Source organism: Natator depressus, chromosome 6 (genome assembly GCF_965152275.1).
Source record: "Natator depressus isolate rNatDep1 chromosome 6, rNatDep2.hap1, whole genome shotgun sequence".
NCBI lineage: Eukaryota > Metazoa > Chordata > Testudines > Cheloniidae > Natator > Natator depressus.
Window position 1 is genome coordinate 37135006 of NC_134239.1, and position 17647 is coordinate 37152652.

General features: G+C 40.0%; 1 protein-coding gene across 3 annotated transcripts in view; it reads left to right on the forward strand.

Annotated features, from left to right (window-relative positions):
• The window catches only part of MICAL2 (microtubule associated monooxygenase, calponin and LIM domain containing 2), a 184245-nt gene that overhangs the window by 21921 nt on the left and 144677 nt on the right, over positions 1-17647 (forward strand). For all 3 annotated transcript variants that reach the window (XM_074955066.1, XM_074955064.1, XM_074955065.1), the window contains exon 2: positions 8675-9035. In XM_074955066.1, coding sequence (XP_074811167.1) covers positions 8772-9035 — 264 coding nt within the window. In that variant the 5' untranslated portion in view covers positions 8675-8771. The remainder of the gene's footprint in view (positions 1-8674; positions 9036-17647) is intronic.

Here is a 17647-nt window from a genome sequence, read left to right on the forward strand (position 1 = left end):
AAATGTGATCTAGATGAAATTATTGTAAAGTGGGTGCACATCTGGTTGCAAGACCTTACTCATAGTGTAGTTATGGTTCACTGTCAGTGGGAGGGTGTATCTAATGGGGTTCCCCAGGGTCAGTCCTGGGTGTGATATTTGTTCAATAGTTTGTTTAATGACTTGGATAATGGAATGGAGAATTGTTTACAAAATGTCCAGATGACACGAAGCTGGGAAGGGGGTGCAAGCATTTTGGAGGACAGGATTAGAATTCAAAACAACCTTGACAAATTGGATAATTGGTCTAAATTCGACAAGATTAAATTCAATAAAGACAAATACTCCATGTAGAAAGGAAAAATCAAATGCATAACTACAAAAGGGGAATTAGTGGCTGGGTGATAGTACTGCTGAAAAGGATCTGGGGATTATAGTAGATCACAAATTTCACATGAATCAACAGTGTGAGGCAGTTGTGGAAAAAAGCAAATATTCTTCAGTGTATTAATAGGAGTGTTGTATGTAAGACACAGGAGGTAATTGTCCCACTCTACTCGTCACTGGGGAGGCCTCAGCAGGAGTAGTGTCCAATTCTGGGTGCCACGTTTTAGAAAAGATGTGGACAAATTGGAGAGTCCAGAGGAGAGCAACAGAAAATGATGAAAGGTTTAGAAAATCTGACCTATGAGGAAGGTGGTTTTTTTTTTGTTTTTTTTTAAACTGGGCATGTTTAATCTTAAGAAAAGACGTCTGAGGGGGAACCTGATAAGTCTTCAAATATGTTAACGGCTGCTATAAAGAGACTGGTGCTCATTTGTTCTGCATGTCCTCTCAAGGTAGGACAAGAAGTAATGGGCTTAATCTGCAGCAAGGGGGACTGAGGTTAGGTATTAGGATTAATTTTTAAACTATAAGCATAGTTTAAGATCTGGAATAGGCTTCCAAGGAGGTTGTGGAATCTCCAGTCATTGGAGGCTTTTAAAAAAAGGGTTGGACAGACACCTGCCAGGGATGGTCTAGTTTTACTGGGTCCTGCCAGAGAGCAGGGGCTAGGGCTTGATGACTTCTCCAGGTCCCTTCCAGCATTATGTTTCTATGACTCTGTCTGAGGATTACACTTGGGAACAATTTTAATTTAGGGCGAATTTGAAAGAATGACTATAGAGTGACTATTCATCTTGAAAGTGCTCACCATATGACTTCATAATACTAGACAAATAAAATTGGGCAAAATTTCACTAAGGGTGGTGGTTAGCTTTATTTTAACATGCAGGCTATTTTTAATCTTTTTTATTAGTTTTACTGCTACAGTAACCATTAACTTCAGTTGTCTTTGCTGAGTGTCTTGGATAAAGCATAAAACAAAGCTTGGCTTCCAACATAAAAAGGACTAGACCAGATCTGCATCAGAGGCAACTATTTCTGTAGTGCTGACATCACAAAACTGAAGAACTTAGTTGTACAAATGTTTGAACTTAAAGCTAACAGAGCTTAAACTTTCCAGAAATACAATAGGATCAATGAAGTGTCACATTCGCTTGCTCTGAAATATACAGCAACTTGAATACTTGTTAAGTTTTACTTTTGTGTAGGAGGTATGGGAAAATTGTACTTTGTCATTTGGATTCACTTGCAATATTTGGGTCTACATCTGCAAATCCTTATTCATGCAATATTTGGGCCTGCATCAGAGGATGATAGGATTTCTTGTGCAGATCAGCACTACTTGCATGAATGATGGTTTGCAAGTTCAGGTTCTTTTTGGTGGTTGTTCAGATTTCAAGAATGTATTCATGTATAATCATGCTAATGCTATGTGGCTTTGTCTCCCTCAGGTGGCTAAACCATGTATAGAGGTTTCTGAGTTCGCTTCTGCCTCTGAGCTTATAGCCCTAGTCCTTTTTATGCTCAAGCCATAAAGTACCTGGCTTTTACTGAGCTAAATGGGCAGGATCCAATATTTTGGATGCAACAGCAGACTTCAACATCCTTATGTGACCTAGCCACTAGAGGGGACAAAGAGCCACGTTGTGGTGGCATGGGTTACATGTATGGTTCCATATTTCCATAATAAAACTGGAAGCACTGGTTTGATAGTGTGAAGAAATAAATTGGTGTGCACTAAGTGTAAGCTGGATATCAAATATGTGAAATGTGCCTAGGTTTGTAGATAAAAATAAATGAAAATGCTACTTCTAATAAATCTGCAGAATTTTAGTAGACTGAAGAGGTCTTTCCCATGAAGGTATGCAAGTGTACACTGAAAAGCATTGATGGGTGCGTAGACACTCATGCACATGCTTCTAGCTATATTTTATTATTGTTGATTCCAGATGGAGCAGGTTAACTGGGCAGAGCAGCACTTGTTGGAAGGTCTGTGTTTAAAATTCTCACATAACTCCAACAAAGCAAGCTGATGGCATGTTCGGTAACCTTGTAAGTTCATAAGCACAGAGTGTCCTGGTAGGAATTGTTTTGAATTCCATACTCGACCACAAAAATTATTTTGCAGGAGTTTTGTGTAAGTCAGCTTTTTGTAAAAATGAAAAAACAAAACAAACAAAAATCCAAACCTAACCAACCAAAAAAAGAAATGAACCAACCGATTCAATTGTTAATAAAGGAAGAAAACTTTGAGGCTTTGTTCAGAAACTTCTTTAGTTATTGTTGAATTTTAGGCTTGTGCACAGATTCAGAGCCGTGAGTAAACAATATTTCAAGCAGTTTGGATTATGTATTTTAATTAGCTTTCTAAGTGAAGTGAAGAAAGATTTTGCTTTGTTATTGCCAGAATAACTCTTTTAAAAAAAACCACCTTTCTATTATGACAGTTCGTGGGCAGGGGGAGCCCCCCCGCGGTGGAATCATTGTTTTCCTCTAAATATAAATATTTCTATTTAAAACAGTGGCTATAAAAACAAAATGTCTCATAAGTAGAAACTAATGTGGAAAGCCTAGAAAGCCCTCTAGTGCTGCCAGTTTCACTTGCAAATCTAATTGTAATGGTTCTAAGCTTTCAGACTTTCATGAGCCAGGCAAGAGAAATTGCTTTTCAGAACAGTTGCTGATTGTCCCTGGTCCTGTGCTTATCACAGTATATAGGCCCAGTTAGAGCAGAAATGAAGTGGCTCGTCCTGTAAAAAAGTAGAAGTGGAGAAAGGCCAAAGTAAATGCTTACTACAAATGTTGCAGAATCTATTCCTTTGCTTCTGATAATGTTTGCTTAAGGTTAAAAACAATAAGTTCATTGTATTCTGTCTGCCTAACTAAAGTCTCAGTATAGAACTTTACTCTCAGTAAGCATGGAAGAATTAGGGCTTTATTGAAACTGGAATCAGGATTAATGGTATTGAAATACTTGGAATTTAATCTTTTTACAATCCACTCAAGAAGTATGTTCTCAAATATTAAAAAGAGAGCAACATAATGTGTCTGACTAAGAAATAATTTTTCATGTTAAACAGACAGCTTTTGAATTATTTTTATTCCCCCCCAATGAAAAATTAAGTAGCAAGATAAGTTTTAAACTCTGAACGCACTATCTTTATAAAACTAAAGTACTATTTAATTTTTACAGAGCAATATAAAAGTAGTTCTGGTGTGGATTTCTCCTATATTTTTATGCAGTTCAGTGGAGGTTCTGACCTTCAAACAGCAGACAAAACCCCAAACCTTCATTCCCAAATATTACCGTGCCCCCAAATTTATCTTTTGGGGGCATGATATTTAGGTAAGCCTTTAAATTCGCTTACATTATTCTAGGTAAAGACACAATTATCTGCTTTAATGTTTCCAGAATCACTTGGGTAATATAGTCTAAGATTTCAGCAACATGTGCCTTTGAGGCTTTCAACTCTGTTTCATCTCCAGAATGATTTGCATTTTAAAAACATAAATTTATAAGTGGTGATACATCCAAGCACAAGGAAAGTCTGAAATCAAATATTTCCCTATACGCTGGTGGAGTTTGTATTTATTTCCTCTTAAATCCATTAAAAGCATTTTAGATGGTACTGAATCAGATGCATTTATCTGTGGTTAGGAATTATTCCATTCAGCCCCAGTGGACAGACTTCATTGAAAGAAGAAAAGGAGTACTTGTGGCACCTTTGAGACTAACCAATTTATTTGAGCATAAGCTTTCATGAGCTACAGCACGAAAGCTTATGCTCAAATAAATTGGTTAGTCTCAAAGGTGCCACAAGTACTCCTTTTCTTTTTGCGAACACAGACTAACACTGCTGTTACTCTGAAGACTTCATTGAATCATTTCTGGTGAGCTCGACATTTGCAGTGTCCCAGTGAAATAGCAGTGAATGTTCAGAACAATCTGTCTGGAGAGCATCAGCATTTCCTCTTCTGTGTACTCTCCATCATTGTCATTGGTCAACATAATGCTCATGCCAAAAATAGAGCCATGGTGTTTTCAGTAGCAATCTGGAATTCACAGTAACCAGAGTCTCCTGCGCCTCATGTCTATCAAACCACAAATTGTGGCTTTTGTGAAGAACTTGACCTCTGACACAATTAAAAAAATTCAGCCAGTGAGCAAATGTCTCTGCTGAGATTTCACTTTGTCCATATTAAGTAGTTCTAGGATTATTTTGGGAACTGACTGACTGGCCTAAAGGCTCTCCTTCTGTGAAACCGCCCCACAGAAAGGGGGTGGAGGGAGTTAGTCGGGAAAATGGGCAAGCCTCACCTTACGGAGTTCCATATTTCCACTCAAGGCTATGTGAAGGAACAGGAGTCCTTCTGTCTGCATAAAGAGGCTGCCTATTTGTACTGCTTCTGATATCCTATCTCTCTCCTCAACAGCATGGTTTCTTTTTGAGTCACGTTGCCACTGGCTCCCACTACCCTGCCAATGCCTTACACTCCTCCTCTTCCCCTTTCCTTTGCAAAGTGAGGGTAGAAAGCACAGAGGGTACGTAAATGTTGTTAGCTTATCTGATGGCATTTTTAGAGGGGAGTTTTCCAAGTGGTTATGAAGAAGGAGGCATGCTGCATAGAATGACTAGTCCCATCTGCCAGAGTTCCTTCCCCTCTTTCTCCTCCTGAAGATCCCTAGCCATGCTGTAGTCACATGGTGTTTGGATGAAGGATGCTTAAATACCACTCAAGACTGGCAACAAACCTCCCCCCCCCCCCCACCGCTGCCACTGCTGCCTTCCCCTCCTCCACGTTAAAATCCTCTGACATTCCAACTCAGCCAGTGTGTGCAATACCATGGATTGGCGCTTGAAGACTAGACTAGAATCCTGCCCCTTTCAGCTGGAGTGAGTGTTACTGTGACACAGAGCCCATGAGTGCATAAAAGGTGGAGGAACTAGGAAGATCCTCCTCACCCCTAAAAAAGTCAGATGGAATCAAAACTTGGTTGGGACTCTCTTGGCTATAAGAGGCTCCCCCAATTCAAGGAAGCTCTCTAGATGGGCCTCGCACCAAACTTTTATTTTCTTTTATTGTATATCTCTTAGAGGCTGATGTCTTCTGCTTGCTAGGAGCCAAGAGTCAGTGGAAGGCAGGAAAGTGCCTCTTTCCTTTTGATTAATTGGAGCCCTCTAGAAAATCAAAAAGCACTAATGGCTTAGGTGCTCTGAAGTGCTGTATGAAAGTGTTGGTGGGTGGTGTGATATATTGACTTGTGGAAGGGCTTCTTCCAGATATCCTGGCTCGGACAAGGAGTTATTGGTGGTTATGCTGGCACATTGACCGTTCCCCAGTGACAGACTTTTTCCTGAACTTATCAAGTTTTTGCTGCAGGAAACTGTAACTCTGGCAGAGGCCAGCAAATTTAAAGTTGCCTTTGAATGAAACTAAGGCTATGTCTACACTTGCAGAATTTTTGCGCTGTCAACGGTGATAGTGAACTGGTGAAAGAAAAGCACTGGTTTGTGTACTCACTTACTTCCACAGGCGTCAGAGAGTGTTTACATTTGCAGCACGTCTAGCCTCGATGAGAGCAGTGCACTGAGGGCAGCTATCCCACAGTGCAGCTTTCTCCATTTTGATGATAGGCCTTGTGGGAAGGGAGGCCGGGGTGATCGCAGGGCATCCTAGGACCCTGCACAGCCGCCTTCTCCCCAAACATTGATCAGCTCCAAGCATTGCTCGAAGCAGGGGATCGTTTTCTCTATAGAGCAGTCATTGTCACCTTGCCAGATAAATGAGCACTTGCCAAGAAAACAGGAAGCGGAGTTTCAAAGTTTCCGGGGCCTTATGGGGGGTGGATGTCTGTTTACCTGATGTCAGAGCAGCAGAGCTACTGGCCAGAGTGGTCACCTAGGCACTGTGGGATATCCTGCAGAGACTAAAAGCTCTGTAAACAGGAAGAATGTGTCTTCACTTGCACGTCACTGCAAAAGCATCACCGGTAAGAGCTGTACGCCTCTCGTGGAGGTGACTTTCTTTTTTGCAGTGAAACTTCTGAGTTTCACCACAAAAAGTCATTGGCGAGTGTAGACGCTCCCATGGTTTTTGTGCAAAAAGGGGACTTTTTCCACTTTAAATGGCAAGTATAGACATGCCCTAAGTGGGTGGCTATAGCTATATCACTCCTCCTTTACTTTTCATTCATTTCCTTATGCTGACTTTCATATATCGAGAATGTATTTTGAGAAGTTAACAATTAATCACCCTGGGCTTGAACCTTCAAAGGTGCTGAATGGGAATGGAAGCACTCAATCCGGGCAAGATTAGAGCCTCTGAGAGATGGATCAAGGGAAAGGTTGTTTTTTTGCTTCATGAAGCCCTTCACAAACGAACAGGGAACATACCACAAATGAGGAACTCAGACTGGAAAACAAAATTGCCTAACGTATTCTTGGCAATAAGTATTTAATCATGGCACTAGGTCCAAGAAAAGGTACAAACTCTCAACACTGGAAATTTATTATACCCTAAAATGGCAACAGAATGATGTAAAAGTAAAGGTTATTTATTTTAAGCATGGCCACAAAATGTAAGCATTCCAAATGCTTCTCTGTTTCTTCCCACAGGAGGCTTTTATAGGTTGCCTATATTCATTCATGTTGAAAGAATGCAAGATTTATGTGATGGGTCTCCTCTTAATTTAAATACATTGATTATTTTGGCTTCCCTTTCCGTTTGAAGCAAACGTGGGTAGAGAATGAATGGTTTGTGAACAATGTTAAATTAAAAGTGTATCTGGAAAGGCCCTTCTAACAATTTATTTTAAAGCTAAAAGCCAACTGATGGGGGTCCAAGTAAAATAACTAATTATGTGGGAGATTAAACAAGCCTCAGTTTGGTATTGTGTTTGGAATGGTAGGTAATTCCTTAATAGCAGGAAAAACGGAATATGACTGGCCCCACTTAACTCTGGATTTGAGTCCAGGTAAGCTCTCGCCAATTGTAAGCAGCTAAATAATCCACTTTAATTCTCTTGGGGAAAAATAAGAACTTGGGAACCTAAATCTTTTGACCTGGGATGACTTTAGTGGGGAGTGTCTGAAATTCGGAATGAGGGGTTAAAGTAGGCTCTGGGAGTGGCCCTACAAAGTTATTTTAGTACTTTAAAATATACACTAATTAGAGTAGCTTTCTCTTCTCACAGCTCAATAGTAGTTGTCCTAAATACTGCATGTGGTTTGACCATGAGGAACACTAATTACTCATTACATGAATGTAATCATTTTAAATAACAATGTGCAAAGAATGCAGGATTACCTTCCCTTATACTGGAGAGTACTAGATTCTTTTTCATTTGGGCTTGGTTCATACGGGGGTTGGAAGAGTGGAGTAGGTCCCTTTTTCCTGGAATTTCAGTTTTGGAGTAACAAGACGTGATGCTCCAGTCATCCTAAATGTTTTCTGCATGCAACTGATGACAAGATGAACAGGCTCCTCATGCTGAATCTAGGTTGTTTTGGGTTAGTTGTATACTAATGCCCTAGCTGTAATTGGACATCTTTCTTTAAAATAATGTAGTGTTGACTTATGGCCAATTCCCAGAGATACAAGGCTCTGACTACAGTTATGGTTGAGGGATGCTTCTGAGGAATTACTGTGTGTGAAGCCTTCAGAAAGGTATCAATTGCTAGCTAGTAGAGTAAGGCCAAAAATGATTGTCATTAGACAAATGTGATAGCGTTTTAGGGAGAATGAGTTGTCCTTGAAACCAGTGCATTAGAGTGTTTAAGGATGTTTGTAAGGGTCATTATGAAATAAACTGATGCCTAGCATTAAGAACATAAGAATGGCCCTAATGGATCAGACCAATGGTCCTTCTCGCTCAGTATCCTGTCTTCTGACAGCGGCCAATGCCAGGTGTTTCAGAGGGAATGACAGAACAGGTAATAATCAAGTGATCCGTTCCCAGCTTCTGGCAAACGGAGGTTAGGGACACTTCAGAGCATGGTTTTGCATTCTTGCCTATCCTGGCAAGTAGCCATCGAAGGACCTCTCCTCCATGAATTTATCTAGTTCTTATTTTGAACCCTGTTGTAGTCTTGGCCTTCACAACATCCTCATTGCAGAGGTGGCATAATTTTATTTATAATTTCTGCAGTTGGTATATTTGATGCCATTACTAACTTTATCTTGCACTTTGGCTCATTTAGAGAGCCTTTCACTTCTGCATGCTTGTATCTAGCTGATTTTAAATATGATTTGTAGGTTTTTGATCTTCATTATGCTGAAAATATGTTAATTTTACTTTCTTTTCTAGGTATAATATTCTTGGAAGTACTTGATGATAATATCTGTCACCTGTATCAGAGCACCACAATTCAAGTTTAGTTCTTTCTACACACACTGCTCAGAACATGGGGGAAAACGATGATGAAAAGCACAGCCAAGGTGGCCAGATATTTGAAAATTTTGTACAAGCATCAACATGCAAAGGTACCATTCAGGCCTTTAATATCCTCACCCGTCAACTTGAACTAGATCCATTGGACTACAGAAATTTCTATACTAAATTGAAGTCAAAGGTAACCAGCTGGAAGGCCAAAGCTTTGTGGAACAAGCTTGATAAAAGAGTAAGTCATAAAGAATATAAGCGAGGAAGATCTTGTATGAACACTAAGGTAAGCTGAGAACTTCAATTTCTAATTTATAGTTTAGAACAATTTTTAGTTGCCAAATTTTGTCACTAAAGATAAACAGTTCTGCATAGTATAAACTATTTTCTTACATAGCAAAGGAGTGGTGGTTATCTGCAGAGCACTTACTGGAACCTGGAGATCTGGCTTGTCATGTGGCAGTGACTCTCCTTGTTTCTAGCTATTAAACGATAGTAAACATCAATATTTAAATACCTTCTTATTGTTGCTTTTGCATACAAACAATTCTTGTCGTTTTCCCACTGATGTTACGTGATTGCGAGTAGGGATGTAAATATCATTTTAAAAAGTACCCATTTAAACTATTAAAATGATATCGGTTAACCATTTTACATCCCTAGTTGGTACCCTGTCACCACCCCTTCCTGCGCACTGTCCTGGTGATGGAAGGTGGGGGTGGGAAAAGGGAGAGACCATTCCATGATCCAGGAGTGTTATGGTGGCAGGGAGAACCTGTCATGTGACCAGGAGGTGTCATGGTGACATCAGTCTCCACCGTCACATGACCCGGTCTCCCTCAGTGTGTCGTGGGACTTTGGATAGTTCTGGTCACGTGCCCCTTGCTGCCCCGCTCCCTGGCCGTACCATGGGCCAGGAGGTGGGGAGTGCCCAGCGCCGCCCACCCCCTCAGCCAGTCACATCCAGTGGAAGCAGCCAGCGGAGGCCTGGGTTCTGAGCGGCTGCCCACATGGCAGGAGTCTGGATGGTGTCCGGGGCTCAGCAGAGTCTCATGGGGGGGGGGGGGCCGGGGCAGCGGGGGGGGGCAGTGGCTGCTCCCCAGGCAGGGGGCCCATGCTTGTGGGGGAGGGTATGTGCCCGGCTGGGGTCCCTGTACTGGCTCCTGGTGGGGAGCAAGGCACCCAGCCCTGGTAGCCGGTATTGATGGCCTGAGAGCACAACGTGTTCTGATTGCCCCGGGCTCCCGAACCATCACCATGCAAGGGCAGTTTGGCTTGTTCTGCCCTGGGTGCTGCTGGGGAGTGGGATGCAGATAGGGAAGAGGCGGATTTGTTAATGCACACAGTGTGCTCAGACGTGGGGGCAGGGAGTGCAACCAACTTGAGGGAATGACAGCACAAGTAGGGATGTGAAATGTCATGAAATTATTTTACCCATCTGTTTTAAAGATTAACTGCAATATATTAACAGTAAGACTAATACTTATTGGTTAACGGTTGCATATTTTACATTCCTAATTGTGAGTAGAAGAGGAGGCAGTCTGTGTGATTGTGAACAGCATGTTGATGTTCTGTTTCTAGTAAGATATAGTGCAGACCTGATGGAAACCATTGGATTCCAGTGAGTATAAATGCTGGTATAAAAGTTTTTTATATTAAAGATTTATTTTTAACCAGTTTATGCCACTGGGTCTATCTGGCGATTATATTTCATTTTAGAGTAGCTCACTTGTGACTGTATAAATATGGCTCCCAGTTTTATTGCTGAGTTACAGCTATAAATTATACGAAATCCAGATTGGTCATCTATTGAGAATTCTCAGCCCTCAGATGGACAAATCTAGGGGTTATTGACACTTGTGTAAGTAGAATACAGGGGAGAAACAGGGTATAAAATATACACAGGACTCCAAACCATGAAGGGTTTCATAAATTGAAATCATCATGAATTTCATAGTTGTAATCTCTGCAAAGGGGCAGTGTGGCTTTTTTTTACCCACTTCACTCTCCTTAAAGAAGAGGGGCTTTTCAAAAGCATCTGGGAGAAAGGGCTCTGAAATCACTTGGAATGCATGTAAGGGCTCCTGTTTTTGTTTGTAAAACTTATCTTTTGGATAAGCTCTTTAAAAAAAAAAAAAAAAAAAGTTTTGAAATCTCTGCCGCAGGCCTCTCTGGGAAATGAAGAACCAAGAGATTTTGGACCACTAAAGCTTCCTCATCACTTTCCTATCTGCCTCCCACTTCTTCCTCTGTTTGCTTTTTTCCTTCCCTTCCTCCCCTGTCACTTCCATTTTCTCCTATCCTTCCTCTCTTTGTTCTTTTGAAAGAGTTCTTGAATATATGTCAGTGAGCAACTTCATGGTGAATGTATAGTCAGGAAAGGGAAGGAGTGGGGGGCGGGGGGCTGTGTGGGGGGAAAAGCATCTGGCAGTTAATAATTGTCCCGTACTATACTCTATTATTCTCCCTCCCTGCCCTTCCCCATTCCCTCACCCCCAGTTTCTGATGTCAGCCTGAGGAGATAATAGCAGCAGAAAATAGGTAGTGTTGACGGCATGTGTAAAGTGTAGGGAGAGCATGGCTCCGGTTTCTGAAGTGTGCCCATACATACAGTGCAAGGCCCTGGTCCTGCAAAGCCTTAAGCATTTGCTTAATGGCACACACTGTGTGAAGTCACACTGAAGTCAATGGCACTCTCAATTTGTAACAATTAAGCACCTGTGTAAAACTTTGCAGGATTGTGACTGAAGAGTCTAATCTGCCTCCTGTGGTATTAGTTCTGTGCTTTGGAATAAGGATTTATTTGTACTTATGGGGCATAAATATTTGTATAAACTAATGGACTTGTGTGTATTAATGTTATGGATAAATGTAGGATAACTCATCATAGACAAAAGGGTGCGTTTAGGAGGAAGATATATCTGCATTTGTTTTATATTATCTACCATAACAAGACCTATAATTCACTCTCATCAAAGTGAGCTGACTGCATGTGAGAAGAATGAATCTGGAGGTTGCAGCAAATGAAAATGTTAACTGTGGTCTTCAGGCTTAGTGTGGATATCTAGCAAACATTCCTTACATATGAATCATAGTCCCTTGTGAAAGCATATCTGTGCCACATGAATGGTAGGAAACACATTCAGACAAGAGGGCAGACTCTCTGATCATTTCCTTGATGCAATCTGACAGTCCTATTTACAGATCATGATAAAGTATAGATAAGTCATTTTCAGAAATACTAATATCCAATAAAAATACTATTGCACAATAGAGAAGGTTAATGGTTAAATATACCGACTCATTACTAGTATGTTTCAGAGTAACAGCCGTGTTAGTCTGTATTTGCAAAAAGAAAAGGAGTACTTGTGGCACCTTAGAGACTAACCAATTTATTTGAGCATAAGCTTTCGTGAGCTACAGCTCACTTCATCAGTTGCATCCGATGAAGTGAGCTGTAGCTCACGAAAGCTTATGCTCAAATAAATTGGTTAGTCTCTAAGGTGCCACAAGTACTCCTTTTCTTTTTACTGGTACGTTGTTAGCTTTGTTGATGCTACCAACAAATTGCCATCTTCAAACACCTGTGACTTTCACCTATGCTCTGAATTTGTAGTTGAATAATGGCTCTGGAGTTTTTTGTACATTTTAAGCTTGGTGGTCCAAATTCACCCTCCTCTTCTTGCATCTCATGCAACACTGTAAGCTTCTGTGTATTGCACAGCGTAGAATGTGGCCCAAACTTTCCACTTACAGTTATATATGGAAAAGTGTTGGTTGCAATGGATCAGTTGGAATGAAAATCTTAATGGTTTCATATTTCATTAGACCCCAAAAGTTAGACAAGTGGCTGTTTGCAAATACAATTTTGTTTGAGAGCTCAAGGTCTTTATGGCGAGGCTTGGGACATCCTGTTGTTCTTTTCCCTCTGATAGCTCCCCGTATAGCATATCCTTGGGTATGCGTCCGTCTTTTAACCTACTCAGATGGCCCAGCCAGTGCAGTCGTACGTGCTTGAGCAGGGCTGTCACACTTGGTAAATTTGCCCATTTGAAGAATGTAAAGAGCCTGCAGGAAGCAAGCAGTTCCCAACCGAGACACCTACGTTTGCAATAACTGCCAAAGATCATGCAAATCTTGGTCTGGACTATTCAGTCACATGGGACATTGCAAACCATCTACACCATAGGCTGCAATTCCCACCATCTCTTGCAGACAAAAGGATGCCAACATTAAGTTAGGTGTAAGAACTAATATTTGACTGAAAGGAAATTTAGAATTTAAGGAATGCTATTTAATTTGTAGTAGGTTTTTTAAAGATGGGGGGGGGGGGGAAGCTTCTACTTAAATTTACCTTAGAGGTTTTTTGTGTGGGTTTGGGAACATCCTTAAGGTATTTTTTTAAGTAGAGGCCCCGAGCAGCTTTGCTGGTTATGTTAACTGAACTTGTAACCTTGGTGAGCACAATGACCAATATCATAGTTTGAGATTCCTTTTACATTTTGCTTTATAACCTATCCAACTACCCAAAATCTTCTGCAGTCCTTGGTGGCTGAGATAAAACCAGGGTCTAAACTACCTTTGATCCTTGTTTTACAAAATCAAAATTGGCCACTTTACCTGATGTCTTGTCATCGCTTTCACAGTGCTTACAACGTCCATTTGCTGCACAAACCTTTTCGACACACTTAAGTGACTTGTAATTTCCTCTATATTGTGTAGTGTACTAATATACATGGAAACATATAAAAAATATGAGCTCTTATTTCCTAAAGAATGTTCCACTCCAATTAAGTAGTAATAATCCTGTGCATTAGTTGTCATTTAAGAATCATGTCAAATTCTATTTTGAAGTTTTTACAGTAAAAGGAAGGACTTCAAAAGTTGGGAGGACTTGAAAACTCTTCACACTTTAAAAACCACTTTTTCAGTCACCTATCTCAAAAACGACATAGTCATTTAACCTTAAACTTTGCAAAAGAAATCAAAATAAAAAAACTCTACTCTAAGGAAACACCACACACAACATTTCAGGCATAAAGGAACCTTTTTCAGATGCTAGAAATACTGTATGTTTATTTAATAAAATAAAAAACTGCTTCTCTCTCTCCTTCCCAGATGTGTAATGTTATAATGAGTGCATTAACTATGGAGTTACTACCCTGACTCTCCTGTCCTACATAATCCACCTGGATTACAAAAATACAAATTTGTTTTCAGCATCGAAAATATAGGACAATATAGGAAAGCATAGTCACACACACACACACACACACACTTTCTCCCCCCCCCCCCCCCCAACAAACTCACTCCTGATACCACGTCCTTTCAGGTTTCAGAGTGGTAGCCATGTTAGTCTGTATCAGCAAAAAAATCTAAGGAGTACTTGTGGCACCTTAGAGTCTAACAAATTTATTTGGGCATAAGCTTTTGTGGGCTAAAACCCACTTCTTATGCCCAAATAAATTTGTTAGCCTCTAAGGTGCTACAAGTACTCCTCCTTTTTTTATTTTTTCCCACTGCCTTTTAGTGTCTTCTCTCCCCCTAGTTTCAGAGTAGCAGCCATGTTAGTCTGTATCCACCAAAAGAAAAGGAGTACTTGTGGCACCTTAGAGACTAACATTTATTTGAGCATAAGCTTTCGTGAGCTACAGTTCACTTCATCGGAGTGAATCCATAGGCCAGGCAACACTTGCAGTGTTCTCTTGCTTAGAGCTTGTTCCTCTTTTTTTAAAATAGCCTCTGCTACCTTTTCTGTTCCCCCACCCCCACCCTCACCCCCCACCCACTCTTTCACTGGGAAATTTCCACACTCCAAAGTTAGCTCCCTCAGCTTCTGGGCAGAGAGTAGTTCAGTCAATGGCTCTGCTAATAGCAAGCCTATTGTTTCACTAGAGTGGAACTATTCAGTGATGAGGGCCCTTGATCCAGTCAGAGCTTCCCAGAATCCGGGTGTGTCTACGCTGTCCCACAGTTAGGACAATAGGGGTCTGAACAATTTTGAGCACCAAGGTGCTAATCTGTAACTCCCCTAGGTGGATACTGCAAGCATGAACTAAAAGGCTCCAAATTCCCATTAACATAGTCCTCCATATGAGGTAGGAACCTTTTAGTTTGCACACCCACATGGGAGAGTTCCAGCTCAGCACTCCATTCGCACTGATATTCACATCCCCGAACAGCAGTGTAGACATGCCCATAGTCTCTGTACTAGGTGCCAAGTTCCTGCTACCAAATAAATGCTCAAAGCCTCACTTAAGTGTTCATTAAAAATGAAGGTTGACATACAACATGGTGTTCAGAAAGCCAGAATGGAACTCATAAACTGACACAGACATATCCTCCCAGTCAGTCATATAAGCATGATCTGACTGCTTAAAAGATAAGGGATACTTAAAAAAACAAACTATTACTACTAAAAATTTCCTTCGAGAGAACAGTGCTGTCTACATATCAGTACTAGGTACTCGCCAGAGCTTATTTCACATCTTCTCATTAACTATTTACACTAGAAAATTAAACTGTTTTGAACCTTTTCCTTGTGTTAATGACTACTTTTTCCTAGGTTTGCATATTCTTTTTGTATAGAAACCGTGTAATTTAATATGCTATCACTATGTGGAAGTTGCTGCTGCTGGTGGTGTAAAAAATATAGAAACAAGTGAATTCTCACACTTGTCAGTTCTTTTGGTTAAGTAGGTACAGTAAACACTCAGCTTATTATTACAGTGCTTGACTTCAGATTTGATATATGCAGAACATTGTGCGTGTATGCAGGATTATTAATAGGACCAGGATATGAATAAGTTGAGAGGGTCTGATCTCAGAAATCGTAAGTAAAGTTGGAGTGGCTTGTGATTTAACCAGAATACCAACATCTAGCTGTGTCTTCATAATATAGCCACTTTCATTCATTAATTATAAAACAGGGCAATTTTATCTGCCAGGCCCTTGTTTCTTCCTTTCCACAGTGTATGCCATTGAATAACTCTTTTCCCTCATGTACATGAGTGGATTTTTTTCATCTCTAAAAAAATCTACTGAATGCACCGTAGATTAAGCAAATCTGTTTTTAACAAAGAGTTGAGGATGGCAGATTTATTGCCAACCCATGCTGTGTGCTACCATGTAGTATGGTCCAAAGACGCTAAACTGGGCAGATAACTCATATTGGCACTCTTGCATCTTAGCCATGTACAAAATATCTGCCATTCTCATTGGTCTTTAGTTTGGACAAAAACTTGTGACTTGCAAGCAGAAAGTTGGAGCATTGTAAGTACACAGTGGACAATATATTTGTTTTCTGGAGGTCCTGTTTTCTTGAAGGTGCTGAACAAAAGCTTCTCATAATTAAACTAATCCTCCAGTATGTTTTAACTGAAACACTGGCAGATTTATCTTCCCCCTGCCCCCTCCCGCCCTCAGTGCTGTCACTTGTGATCCACCTAATGCTTTTTCCAGAGACGCCTCACTCTGCATTCTATTTACTTTAAAATATTTCAGAATGTTCACTACAGATGGAAGATTTAAAATCTCCTAATTTTGCTCTTAATTAGAACCCAAGTGACTGAGTCACTTTAACCAAAATAGAGGTTAACCTCTTGAAAACCAGGTTTGAAATGGCTGAGATTTTAAAGTTTTTAATAATCGAGCTTTATAATGAAAACCCCATCTATTTTATCTAAAATAGCACTGATAACTCTACTTGGATAACAGAGCAAAATGACACAGCTGACCATTGTATTTTTTTTATATTTGATGACCAAAATGGCATTCATATGTTCAGTAACATTAAATTAATGGATCATTATCTAATCCATTGGGTATTTTTTTTTTTAATTTTTGTGATTTTTTTTTTTAAATCACCATTAATTCTTTTGGGTTTATTGTACAGCAGATGTAACATGGAATCACACAATCTGTCCATGATGATGTTGGATTAAACTCCATGTAATGTGAAGTGTTACCATAAGTTCTAAAACCTGTTTTGCAACACTGGAAGCCACAGTTAGGAAATTGCACTAATCATTGTCCTTTATGCCTCTGAAGATATAGATAATATAAAAGATGTGCAAAACTGCATCTAATTACTGTTTTACTAAAGACAATCTCTGTGGAATATTGTAGCAAGCAGGTTGGTCTCTGTATATTCATCAACAGGTCATTAAATATCATAATAGAAATTAAGTACCATAATTATAGTAAGTTCTGATGAGCAAACTGTGCACAAAAATACATTTTGATATCAACTTCTTTATTTAAACAAAAGCGGGCAAAAAACACTTCTCTTCAGCCCTTCAATTTAGGCTGAACTACTGGTCCTGAAGTTGTGAAGCTGCTGGTGGTACTGCCAACATATTCCACTGACTTAAATGGCAGCTGTGAGTGTTTAGCGCACTTAAAAATCACGTCACTTATTTAAGTGGCCAGGTTACTTTATTTTTGTAATTTATGGCTTGGGTGCCTAGAGCCTTGGAGAGGGTCCTCTTTTAATTCTTTTATAAATCTATATAAATAAAATGTATAGAGTGCTTTGAGTTCAGGGAAGGCTGTGGGATTATCTATGAAATTGTAGATTTCTACTGGGGGAAAGGAGAAAATGCGTGGATGGGGACAACATGTTACAGCAGATTCCTTTAATTGTTGATGATGGGTTCAGACTATTTTTACTGTTTCTTCAAGAAATATTTTTTTGTCTCTGAAAAGAGTCAGGGTGGTGAAAGGATGTGGTTTGTTTTTGAGAGAATATCTGCTAAGTATCTGACTCTCTGAATCACTCTGTTTTCAAAGCAGGCCAAATTACATCACCAAAGGCAAAGTTTCGGTATTTGATTCGATAATGAAATCACTTTATTTTTATTAGAACTTGTATACATTATACTACACATTGTTTTGTCA